This window comes from Dendropsophus ebraccatus, chromosome 1, assembly GCF_027789765.1.
Source record: "Dendropsophus ebraccatus isolate aDenEbr1 chromosome 1, aDenEbr1.pat, whole genome shotgun sequence".
In the NCBI taxonomy this organism is placed as follows: domain Eukaryota; kingdom Metazoa; phylum Chordata; class Amphibia; order Anura; family Hylidae; genus Dendropsophus; species Dendropsophus ebraccatus.
In genome coordinates, this window is record NC_091454.1 from 80,252,321 (window position 1) to 80,265,623 (window position 13,303).

The 13,303-nt window shown below is 35.8% G+C and overlaps 1 protein-coding gene across 1 annotated transcript; it reads left to right on the forward strand.

The window, feature by feature from the left end:
- Positions 1-335: 335 nt before the first annotated feature.
- On the forward strand, positions 336-7,726 carry MYF6 (myogenic factor 6). Its single transcript, XM_069955663.1, has 3 exons — positions 336-873; positions 2,263-2,353; positions 4,838-7,726. The coding sequence occupies exons 1-3, from the start codon at positions 370-372 to the stop codon at positions 4,969-4,971; spliced, it is 729 nt and encodes a 242-aa protein (XP_069811764.1). The 5' UTR covers positions 336-369; the 3' UTR covers positions 4,972-7,726.
- The last annotated feature ends 5,577 nt before the right edge of the window (positions 7,727-13,303 follow it).

The following is a 13,303-nucleotide window of genomic DNA, read 5'->3' on the forward strand; positions in this document are numbered from 1 at the left end:
AGGTAAGGCACATAAAGTATGTAAAGTAAAGGTTTGAATTTGGACCCTCAATTTAGCAAAGTCCCTCTTCAAACTATATGGTATTAAGGTTATCCCCTAGAACAGCTATTTAATTTTCCATTTGTAACTAGGTTAACCTTGAAGGGGATTTTATCTCCATAGATGTTAGAGCTGTGAGGGGCTGCACCCTGGAGACTCTTGCACTCAGTTTTGAAGGGTGATGCACTGCGACAGATAAAAGTTGGATAGAGTTTCAGGAGCTATATAAAGACAGACTTATGTCACTGTACTAATTAAATTCCTTTAGCCCTGTGCTGTTTTCAGCCTAGCACTCGACCAGGGAACTTCAGTAACCAAGGGCAAAGCAGAATGATGGACCTTTTTGAAACAAGTTCCTACTTTTTTTACTTAGAAGGAGATAATGGAGCCTTTCAACAACTGACAGATGGATCCCCCTTGTATCCAGGTAGTGAAGGGACACTATCCCCTTGTCAGGATCAATTACCAGGAGATGCTGGAAGTGACAGCAGTGGAGAGGAACATGTTTTAGCTCCACCTGGTCTACAGCCCCACTGTCCAGGACAATGTTTGATTTGGGCTTGTAAGACATGTAAAAGGAAGTCAGCGCCAACGGATAGAAGAAAGGCGGCCACTTTGCGGGAAAGGAGAAGGTTAAAGAAAATTAATGAAGCTTTTGAGGCTTTAAAAAGAAGAACTGTCGCCAACCCAAACCAAAGACTCCCTAAAGTCGAAATTCTCCGCAGTGCCATAAACTATATAGAGAGATTACAAGACCTCCTTCAAAGTCTGGATCAGCAAGACAAACCCCAGAAACCCGATGAGCCCTTCACTTATAGTCCTAAGGAAGCTGATGTAAGCAAATGAGTGTATTTGGTGTTCCCATTACTTGGTTTGTCTTTTACATGTTTGTCTATGTAGATGACAGTAGAAATTATAATAAAAGTAGCAAAATGACTGTATAATGAGCAATATGGTGAACCTAGAACTAGGAACCAGGCTACATAATAGTGATCTACTTTATGTACAGCATTTAATGGCAATACTTTCAAACAGAGCACAAGTAGATCACAAATGAGTGTAGAAAAAAAATATATATGACTAACATCGAAAAGAATTAGCACAAAACACAAAAAAATGTAGACTCAAGGGCTTATGACAAATACAAGCGAAACGCAGTGTTGTGTCATAAAAGTGTGTGTTACACTCTGCCACTTCTCAGCCAAGAATTTGTTGCTGCAGCTGTCTCAGAAACTTATTTCAAGCTTGACCATTGTAACAGAAACAGCAAAGGAAGACAGAACAACGAGCCAAAACATTATACATTTAAAGGAGGCGTTGTGAAGTTTCCACCAAGCAAAATTTCCTTCAGTTTTACACATATTATATCGCTGCCATATTTATGCACGGCTTCCAAAAGCAAAAAAATGGTGGAAAAATATGGGAACCTTTCATTCGCCTTAGTGATTGAGTAAGCTACATAAGGAAATAGAGCAGTTCTAGACCAATCAAATATAAAATATTTTGCTCTGTTGTTATCTATACTTTTAAACAATAATGATTTATTATCACATTTGATTATGATACTCTGAAACCATACTGTAGACTGGAAAGAGCAATACACATTATAGAAACGAGTATGTGTTATTCAATATTCACAAATCAAAGGCCTGCTACTCAAAAGAATCAGATTATATCAATGGTACACTGTGTGGACCGTTAATCTACCACAGATGGAAAACTTAGGGCCTAAATCATACTCTTATCTCTACCATATTTACACAAATTAAAACTTTTGATATGTCAATCGCTTTGTTTAGTTAAGGGACAGGTGTTCAAATCGCAACCAGTGGTTAAAATAAGTAAGAAAAAGAGCACAGTTAAGCATTTCTCTACCCAGTTGCTGTTTTTTTTTTTTTTTTCTCTCGTGCAGGCAACAAGCTGTGTAAACTTACAATGGAGCTTGTTTCCTGCGGTAAGAAGAAAAAGGCAGTGATTCAGGGAGTGAAGCACTCAGCCAAGTGGTTCTCCTGCTTCTAATGATCAGTGGGGATCTGAACACACAGATCCGGACTGATCGAAATAGTGACATGTCTCTGCAACACGTCAACATTTTTGCTATTGAGAGAGATGTTTTGAATAATATTTGCCTAACAGGAGTTGTGTGCACCTTTAGTACATGTTAGATTTATGAAAGCTTTTGTGTATAGTTTGATATTGATTTGTCATATATCGTTATATTAGGTACACAGAGAAGATTTCTTAAGTGGCTGTCATACGGACTGGCACAAAATTTCCAATCATTCCACGATGTCAGAACTGAATCCCAAAGGAGGTAACTATATGAATTCTCCAGTGATTTACATGAATGAATCATAGAGTAACACAAATAAAATGTAAGGTATAGTTAGACACAGGATTTGCAGTATATGGCCATGTTCCCACTGCCGTTCTGTGACTGCAATACCGGCTGGATGATCTTCACTCCTAATGAATTGGGATGTGGGCACATCCGTGCACGCTGGCATCTTAATTCCCTGCTGCACACAATGGAGCCGCCAGGAGACGCCAAAGCCTCACGCTCCATTGTGTGCACTGACAGGTTTTCTGTGGCCGTCATTAAATAAATAGCGGTCACAGAAAACTGACACGTCAGTTTTTTGCTGTGCCGTTAGGGATACTATGTGTATACAATCTGTCCGGGATTCCATAGACGGCAGCACTATGTAAGTAGTGCTCTCTGCTGCCACCTCTGTCTGAGACAGGAACTATCCAGAACAAGAGAGGTTTTCTATGGGAATTTGCTGCTACTCTGGGAAGTTCCTGTATTGGACAGAGGTGGCAGTACAGAGCACTGTGTAAGACTGAAAAGAAAACACCATTTCCTGCAGAACATACAGCAGCTGATACTCATTATTCAGTTAGTCTGCCAATATAAATAATTGAGCTAATATTACCTAATTTAGTTGTTCCTTTCTATCTAAAAATTCCTGAAATAATTTCCTTCAGTTTGGTCATGTGATCTCATGGAGACCCCCTGGTAAATACATGTACTTCTGTACTCTCACTGGAATCACCATCTTGCCAGAAGCAAGGACTGCTCCACACAAGTTGTACCAAAGGCAACTATACAACATAAATTTTACTTTATAATAATTTATTTATGTATATAGCACTGACATAATCTTCAGCACAGTACAAAGCTTGCCATCACTAACATTGGCCCTGCCTCACAATCTAAATGCTAAATGTTTTGGGGGTACCCAGAGGAAATCCACAGAAACATGGAGAGAACATACAGACTACTTGCACATGTTGTTTTTGGTCAGAGTTGAATGCAGGATGCCAGCTGTACAAGGCAACAGTGGTAATAACTGAGCCATCATGTTGCCTTCCCCTAAAGGGCTACCTATCAGAAAGATGAGGGTCGCATGTTAACCCCTTCACGACCCAGAACGTAACTGTACATCCTGGGTCGGGTAGGGCAGTTCAGAAAGAGGATGCCTGGCAATCCCACTCTGAACTGCTGTAATTCTGGCAGCTATTAGTAGCTCATGCCAGCTAATTAGCCACTTGACTGCATCTGTGGTGGTCTAGTGGGGGGATCGCCACCCTTGCCATGCGATTGAGGCGGGGCAAACCGTTCAACTTGCCCCGCTGGGCTTTAGCATCAGAATGATACTGATCCCAGCTCAGTAATCAACAGTTCTGGTCTGCAGCAGACCAGAGTAATACAGCAGTGATCTAATCGATCAGTGCTGTATTATATACACAGAATTCATCTCTATGACAGATTGGTGCTGTGTATACAGAAGTCCCCCCAGGGGGACTTCTAATTATTGTGTAAAAAAAAAATAAAATAAAGTTTTTTCATTAATAAAAAATCCCTTCCTCTAATAAAAATTTAAATCAACTCCCTTTTCCCTTTTTATAAGAATGAACGAACATATTTGGTATCGACATGTGTGTAATCACCTGAACTATTAAATTATCAAATTCCTGATCTCGCACTGTAAATGGCGTAAGTAGGGAAAAAACACCAAAGTGCTTAACTGAGGATTTTTTTTTGTCACATCAAATCCAAAAAGTCACATATACGCAATCAAGGTACCGATAGAAAGTACAGTACAGATCATGGTGAAAAAAAACACCTCACACAGCCCCAGCCCCATAGACCAAAGGATAAAAGCATTTTAAGAATGGTCATTCTTAGAAGTGAGCAAATTTAAGGAACACTTAGATCTTAAAAAGGTTTACATTTTTTTTAATTAAATAAAATAAAAGTTATACACCTTACATATCCTTGTAATCATACCCACTTAAGAAACATAGATAACATGTCAGTTTTACCATACAACCCCTCCCCCCTCCAATAAAAAAAAAATGGTTTAAATGGTTTTTATTTTCAATTTCACAGTTCAAATAATTATTTTCCGATTTTACTGTATATTTTATGGAAAAATTAATTCTACCATTGTATTGCATGAGCGCAAAAGCGAAAATTTTTCAGGTCCTGAAGGAGTTAGGCAGGGCTTCCAGGGCTGCATGCTCAGCATTAGTATTTCTTTCAGTCCACTTACAGACTACAGTCTGCCATTAACAGAAGTCTTAAGTCTGTTTTTATGCTCACTCAAGAAGGGAACTAAATTTCTTGCATTAGTCTATATTAGCCTTAAGTATGTTAATATATTAGTGTATGCTTAGTTAAGCCATGGTTGCACTTTAAGAAGCACAAGTAGTACCGATTGGCCAGGAAAGCTCACGTATCTGTTGTAATGATTGTCTTTTGCAGCATTTGTCACTGGCATTTGTTTTACAGAAGGATCTGTTCACGAGTCTTCAGCTTCCTGCAGCCTCCAGTGCCTCTCATCAATAGTAGACAGTATATCATCCGAAGAGCCGAAGGTCACATGCACTATTCAGGAACTGGTTGAGAACAGTAATCCCCTGTAATATGTCACGCCTGCCTGCCAGACAAGAACCATTGCCGTGATAAAAATGGATGCCACTAGTAAAGAGATGGACTTAACCTTCCCTTAACTAGTTAAAGGTGTATATATACTATTTAATGTGTAGAGGATTCCACAGAATCATTCGAGCCTATTTATTACTGACACGTCCTTTTGTCTGATAAAAGTATTTCCTTCACATTCAGCTAAATTCATTCCTCTCTTCTCAACATGCAAAGTTGCAGTTTTATATTTTTACTTACATACGGTAGTTCCCCATCTTCGTAAAGGAAGGCCATTTCATTATGCAAGTAGTCAACTTGTGATTTACAAGTACCATGTAAAAGATGCGAAATGTGACTTTAAAGAACAAAAGTTTGTGTTTGCTGTTATGTAAAACAAATGCTTTAAAAGTATTGTGATATAAATGTATTTTACAGTGTTATAAATATACTAGATGTCTAGTTGCATGGCTTCTGAGTATTTCTGATTCACACAGCTAGAATAAAGTTTAGCTACCTGTACCTTATATGATAGGTCCCTTTTACATTTTGGCCCTGTGTTTGCCTTATGCATCGGGAAGGTTTCCTGTGTTTATGCTGAACATACCCATAGACCTCCATTGTCCTGGAGAATACCAAAAAAGCGTCCTTAGACACTGGGCCGGTATGACTTCATGTATCTTTTTTCCAGTATGGAAGAGCATAGTACACTATGTTATTCTGTACCAATCGGAATGTATTACAGAAATGCTGTATTCTACTATTTCCTCGAACAGTGGCATATGTTTCCATCTTCCATTGGAGGTATACTTCAGGAGACTATCCCAACATGCACCTCCAATGGAGGTCCTATGAGAAGTGAACAGAGTTTAATTTGGATGCATTAGAACCCTGTATAGAATATCACCATATCCTTTGGATTTTACACAAAGCAACCTGGGGGAAATTAATGAAGCTGTCTATTAGAAAACAAATGTCTCTTTTGCCCATAATAACCAATTACAGCTTAGCCATTATTTCTCTAATAAATCTGGTTAAATTAAAGCTGACCTATTTGGTTCCTATGGTCATTGAAGGGACTCTTACTACAAGACTTCATATATCTGACCTATGTTTTTTTTTCCTGGCTGATCTGTGATATTGCTCCATCACTGTATGCTCTCCTGCATAATAAGATTTAAAGATACAGTGGACTCGTAGTATGAGTCTGGTGTGTTCATCCCATCCCATGGTGAATGACAGGCTACTGCTCGTATATATTTTATCGCTCCAATTAGCCAAATGCCACAACAATTTTTTGTTCTATTTTGGCTACCGGGAGTATGAACCTGTAGCTGTAATATTCTAGCCTTAGGCCTCATACACGCATCCACAATGTGGTCTGTATTTGCGAACTACTGCAATTGTGGACCGCACTATGGATGTACATCCGTAGTGCTCTGCAATTCACTGCATCAATGATAATGATATGTGCTGTAATTGTGGTACGGATTACGGCCCCATATACACGTACTGACTTATGAATGAGGCCACTGAAATGCATGGGTCTAATTTTTGTCTGCAATTTTGGGTTTACAATTGCAAACAGAAACATGGACGTGTGAATGAGGCCTTACACAGGGCAGCATATTCATGCGATAACTCCACTTTAATGTCTTCCATATAATAAATAGTGGCAGGACTCCTAATAAATGAGACGCATCTTGTTACTGCCCATCGTCACTGCTAGGAGTTGGAGTACATTTTACAATTTTCTTCTACTTTCAAGCATAAATTATCGTAAAATCATGCTCACTCTAAGCCTCCCCCGCTTAGTAAGCACCATGGGAAGAGTTTCTCAATGGATTTCTGTAGGTAAAGAATTTTACCTACACCGATTCTCTGGTGAGGGCATTGACAAAATCCCAAAACAGCTAGTACACAATTTGCATTTTTTTTTACACCAGAAAACTGGTGTATTTTTTTTACCATTGTGTTATAAGAGACATGTAATAGTTACGGGGCAGCTCTGCTACAGTGCCATTCCTGCCATGGTTCCATACTGTTTACCATCTACTGTATATGCCGTGATGTGACATCCATGATTTGTCAAGAGATAGTGATAGCAAATTAACTGTTATGAATGTCCTGACATTGTATATGGATAAAAGATACAGAATAATAATAGAACTAACCGAGGATTGTGGATTTATTAATGCCCGTAGGAGGGGATTTACAACAAATTTTAAGAGTGCTTCTACTCACTGATCAGGCATATGCCACTACTCTTCAATGACTAGTATAGTACTGCCTGGCAAAACTGGACACTGGACTGTAGACTGCAGTGAGTTGCAGAAAGTCATCTGCCCCCTAGTGGCTGCATTCACTTTGGACAGCATGAAATGCTAGCAGACTTTTGTTAATCTGTTCAAGTGATTTTCTTCTCGCCTTTACACATCCTTAATGATCTTTAAATATCTATGTGCAAAACATTCACTGCACTCTTCAAGCTGAATTTGGGAGTCATATTATCCATCTGTTCTCCAGCTTTGCCCTTTACTGTATAACAAGTGGATTGGGTAGCCTATAAGAAGCCTATGATATTTGGCATTAGTCCAATGCAAATATAAAAGTAACATTTTAAATACAATATGTGGCACTACAAACTAATCTATGCTAATGGAAGCCATCTACAATGTGTTGCTAAAATTGGTAAATTAGGTAAATAAGACTTATACCTTAGGCCTATGTCTGTAAATTCCTTATCTGATGCTAAAATAAAACAATATCACAATAATACTATATGAATTTGAGATAGAAGTATCCCAAAAAATTGTAATAACTTAATAACTTAATAAATTTATTTTTAAAATGACAATTAATGTTAATATCTATCTATCTCGTGTGATAAACATTCATATTTTTATCTATTGCTATCTATCTATCTATCTATCTATCTATCTATCTATCTATTTATCTTCACTGTCTATTATCTATCTATCTATCTATCTCCTATCTATCTATCATCTATCTAATCTGTCTATCTATCTATCTCATCTGTCTATTATCTATCTCATCTGTCTATTATCTATCTATCTATCTATCTCTCTATCTATCTAATTTGTCTCTCTATCTATCTCAACTGTCTATTATCTATCTATCTATCTTCTATCTATCTATCTATCTATCTATCTATCTATCTATCTATCTCCTATCTATCTATCATCTATCTAATCTGTCTATCTATCTATCTAATCTGTCTATTATCTATCTCATCTGTCTATTATCTATCTATCTATCTATCTATCTCTCTATCTATCTAATTTGTCTCTCTATCTATCTCAACTGTCTATTATCTATCTATCTATCTTCTATCTATCTATCTATCTATCTATCTATCTTTCTCTCTATCTATCTCAACTGTCTATTATCTATCTATCTATCTATCTATCTATCAACTGTCTATTATCTACCTATCTAATCTATCTATCTATCTATCTCAACTGCCTATAATCTATCTATCTATCTATCTATCTATCTATCTATCATCTATATATCTATCTATCTCTGTCAACTGTCTTTTATATATATATCTATTTATCTCTATCTATCTATCTATCTATCTATCTATCTATCTATCTATCTATCTATCTATCGCACATCTGTTACAGTATCTAAGTATAATCTATTATCTATGTATCTATCTCCCATCTATCTATCTATCTATCTATCTTTCTCTCTATCTATCTCAACTGTCTATTATCTATCTATCTATCTATCTATCTATCAACTGTCTATTATCTACCTATCTAATCTATCTATCTATCTATCTCAACTGCCTATAATCTATCTATCTATCTATCTATCATCTATATATCTATCTCTGTCAACTGTCTTTTATATATATATCTATTTATCTCTATCTATCTATTTATCTATCTATCTATCTATCTATCTATCTATCTATCTATCTATCGCACATCTGTTACAGTATCTAAGTATAATCTATTATCTATGTATCTATCTCCCATCTATCTATCTATCTATCTATCTATCTATCTATCTATCTATCTCCTATCTATTATCTATCTATCTATCTATCTATCTATCTATCTATCTATCTATCTATCATCTATTTAATCTCTCTCTCTCTCACACACATCTGTTACAGTATCTAAGTATAACATAATTTTATCTATATTTTTAACAGTCTCATATCTATTATACAGCAAGTTTTATCTATCTATCTATCTATCTATCTATCTATCTATCTATCTAATATTTTCCATATTTTTTTCCATATATGTGCCTATCTAGTCATCTATCTGCCTACCTATATATCTATCACAATATTTAAATTTTTTAACATGACAATAAAATGTATAAATCTACAAGGGCAGTGCAATTTTATGTATTTCCCTTTTAAACATTCAGTTTTGTCTAATTTCTTTATTTTACATAATTTACATAGTAATATTTAAATGCCTCCGATTGCATTGTACAAAATCACATTATCAATTAATAGTTTAAAATAAGATTCTGTACTTAACTAAAACCCCCAAGGTTCTGATTGCAAACTCAACTTTGCTTACCACATAATAAATGTAACTACCAATGCACGTGCACATACTTGGAAATTTTGCTATTTTCTAATTTTAGTTTAGCAATATTGATAATAATCACAACAATAGTAATAAGGGATTGTGTAAGTATCTCTATAGATAAACAAATATTACTCTAGTAGAGGCAATAGCAATAATATTAATAATAATTATTACCATAACAAAAGTACTCGACACTGATACATAAATATTGGGAATTGCCCACGAAAGGGGTTATATAAAGGTTTTGTACTGTCCGACTCCGGTTCTTGTTTCCTCAGCATGTAGCAGGAACTAGCAGCTCCTTGTATTCCCAAAGCTGCTAACAGTATTCATCTCTTTGATCTCCCTTGGGAGTCAAAATCCAAGCTGAAACCAATGTCTTCTTCAGCTGTCTTACACAGAGAGTCTTCCTGCGGCCTTAGTTGGTACTAATTTGTTTGCTTAAGTGTTCAGGGTTCCCAGAGCCCAAACCCGGCAAACTCCTTACACTTTGGATGTAAGTACACACAGCACAGGACCATTGAATTTAGGTCCCTTCAGGCAGGGAAGAGTTAAAGGCTTACATGTCAAACACAGAAGTGTAAATACTTTACACACAATAGCATAGAAGACAAAAGCAAGTATAGGTATTAAGAAGCCATTACTGTATAGGAAGCAGAATATTTTCATCATTCATTTGTGGTGTCAAACAGGATGCTATAGCCAATATAGTTATAAAAACTCAAAAGATTGATATTTACAAATAACAGTAGAGCCTACTCTGATGACCTTTTCTCTCAAAACTGCACTTGTCAGTGGGCTCTGTCTGGTACTGTGGATCAATCCTTTTTACTTAATGGAGCTATACTATAATACCAGACAGACCATAAAAAGATTTAAAAAAAAAAAAATTCTAAAACTAATTTAAGGCAGGCAGAATTTTTTTTTTTATATAACCATCTTATACCCATTGAAATAGGGAGTCCTATAATGCCAAGTAAATAATTCACGAAATGTACATGTACACATGAAAATGTTCATGTACATACAATGTCATTGAAGCCAGAGAAGCATGTTATGCACGGTAAGATGGCGTTGTTCCTTTGTTAGCAGGTCGGTTCATTATGACAAGATACATGAGTCTTGTCCAGACCTTGTTTGGGTGCACTGTGATCCCATTTTCAGCACTTCAATCCCCAAATCCCAGAGGTACAGATTCTTTGCTGGCCCATTAACTGACCTTGTAGTTGGTGTTTTCTTTTGCCCCATTTAGTTCCACTTGCCAATTGCTTTAGTTTTGCTTAATTTGTTTGGAGATCAATTTACAAAAGAAAAGCGTAATCCCTATGGAATACTCTCCACACATAAACCAGTGACGCTGAGTGGAGACAGACCTTTTCTGCCTTGCTCCCAACTTCAAATGTTATAACCCACAATCATAATCTACCCCACCACTATACAAGTACATGAGCTCCTCAGTTTTTGTTCATGGACAGAAAATCTTAATGAATACTGCTTCACCTTGTGTAATGAAATTAATAGAAGAACCACATGTGTTTTATTTTTGTTTTTTTTATCATAATCTAATATTAACGTTTACTGTGCAGATGGAATATTGTTGAGCTGTGTTGTATATCATGGAAGAAAATAAATATCTAAAACTAGAAATTATTTAAAATATATCTAAACATCTAACCATATCTATACACTGTAATATCATTACTACATTTGCTACAGATATAACAAACACAATAGGAGTAAAGTAAAAGCTTTTTAAGGTAATATATGGTATGGTAAATGGTAGCGGATATTTTGCAGCACATTATTTATCTGTGCCTTAAGTTCACCTTAAATGCTGAAAGCCATAGTAGTTGTAGAATAAAGGGTGTGACAGTTAGTCTATACTGATATATACATACTGTATATGACCATATAATCCTCTTCTCCAACAGAATAATAGCAGTGAGATATGAAATTATGGAGCGGCTGTGTAGACATGTTAATAAACATAAATCAACTAAAACATATATATATATATATATATATATATATATATATATATATATATATATATACACACACATAAAAACAATTATTGTAAAAACAACTATATATATATATATATATATATATATATATATATATATATTTTTTTTTTTTTTTTACATTCAATTCAAACATATAAAATAATATGTCTATTGTACAAAAAAAAAAAAATTAGATAATCAAATTGCAAGAACCATATAGTCCCACAACAATTGTGATCCTAGATAATAATTTAGACAATAATTTGCAGGAATATTTTCCAAGGTACAATATTCTAGAAAGTAGATTATTACAAAAAAAAATTGAGATAAAATCTGAACATGAACAAATTGAACACTGTGAAAAATGTAACAGTTAGGTAATTGTTAGTTACATGAAGCAAAAGATACAAACAAACTATATGGTAGAGTTTACAACTTGATGCTCAATACAGCCAGTTTGAGCTTCCCATAGTAACAGCACATGTTGCCTAGTCCACTTTTTATTTATACTTTTATCCCATTTTTTATACAAGAATTTTTAAACATCAAACATTTGCAAATTGATTCATCATCTTCTTCCTAAAAAAGACTTTACACATAAAATTCATTATGCAGAGTGATTATTTGCCTTCCATTTTAAATGGGAAGACATTAAAGCTTTATACGTGAGAAAACCATGCAGAAAAGTGTGCCCACTGAATTGCTAACATCCTCTTTACCTTCCTCCTTCCTGAACCAAATGTGCCCACCGGCTCAATGTGACCCAAGTGTTGTAGCACCTTGGCAAAAGCCTGCTAATGGCTTCATTACCACTTTAATTACCCCTAACAGCTCCAGTGATGTGCTTCAGCTTTTGGGAGACTTGTCATTGAGCTGTGTGAACAACTAGCTGAGTGAACCAGGGGTGGAGATTCACAAAGCAGCTGGGACCCATCTGGAACTGTGCAAAAAAGCAGCTACCGGCTACTGTTGTGACACCAAACACTCTGGGTATACATGATAGATAGATAGATAGATAGATAGATAGAATGTATAGTATCATTTTAACATAATCTTCTATTCTGCCTTGATTTACAACTCATAACAACCTAGTAAAAGTCACTTTTACAATATACTGTATAAGTGACACAGCATCTTCCATCATAAGGAGGATGCATACATATAGTCTGCTCAGTCATGACCTCCTTTAGATGCTGAGCAATAATTATGAAGCATGAAATTCTAATTATTTGCCTGGTAACCACATATTCTGCAAAGTTTAAAAAAAAAAATGTTATATGACATATGCCGATATTTGCGTGAAACAAAATTAACTTATAGTTTACATTTACATGACAACTGAATTTATTAATCCCGCAAATCTTCAGGAAAGTATTTTGAAATATACAAAATAGTGAAGGCACATTGAAGGCAACCAAATGATGTGTTTCCTTGCATATAAAAAATCACCTAAAACAAACAGTAATGTGTCAAAAAGCTAATAAACTGAAACCAGACTTTAGAGAGGGAGGGTCTTCCTAGACAGCCCCAGCAGGGGGATGTTTTGGGATATGCTAATGAAAATTAGTCTCGGTGGACCAACCTCCTCTCAAGGTGATATATATAAAGCTGGTGCTTCAATGCAGAGACACTGATCCTAGGCTTACTAATTATTGAAGAAGTCAGCCTAAGACTCTATAGGCATTTCCTGAGCCTGAACCGCTTCACCCTGAGCGAGCATCTACTTTCAATCACTAGCACAAAGC

Excerpts from the sequence above, each read along its gene's own strand:
- MYF6 (XM_069955663.1), top strand. The coding sequence starts at position 370 with ATGATGGACCTTTTTGAAACAAGTTCCTACTTTTTTTACTTAGAAGGA. Across the intron at positions 874-2,262 it reads ATAGTCCTAAGGAAGCTGAT|GTACACAGAGAAGATTTCTT; the intron begins GTAAGCAAATGA and ends TCGTTATATTAG. Across the intron at positions 2,354-4,837 it reads AGAACTGAATCCCAAAGGAG|AAGGATCTGTTCACGAGTCT; the intron begins GTAACTATATGA and ends TTTGTTTTACAG.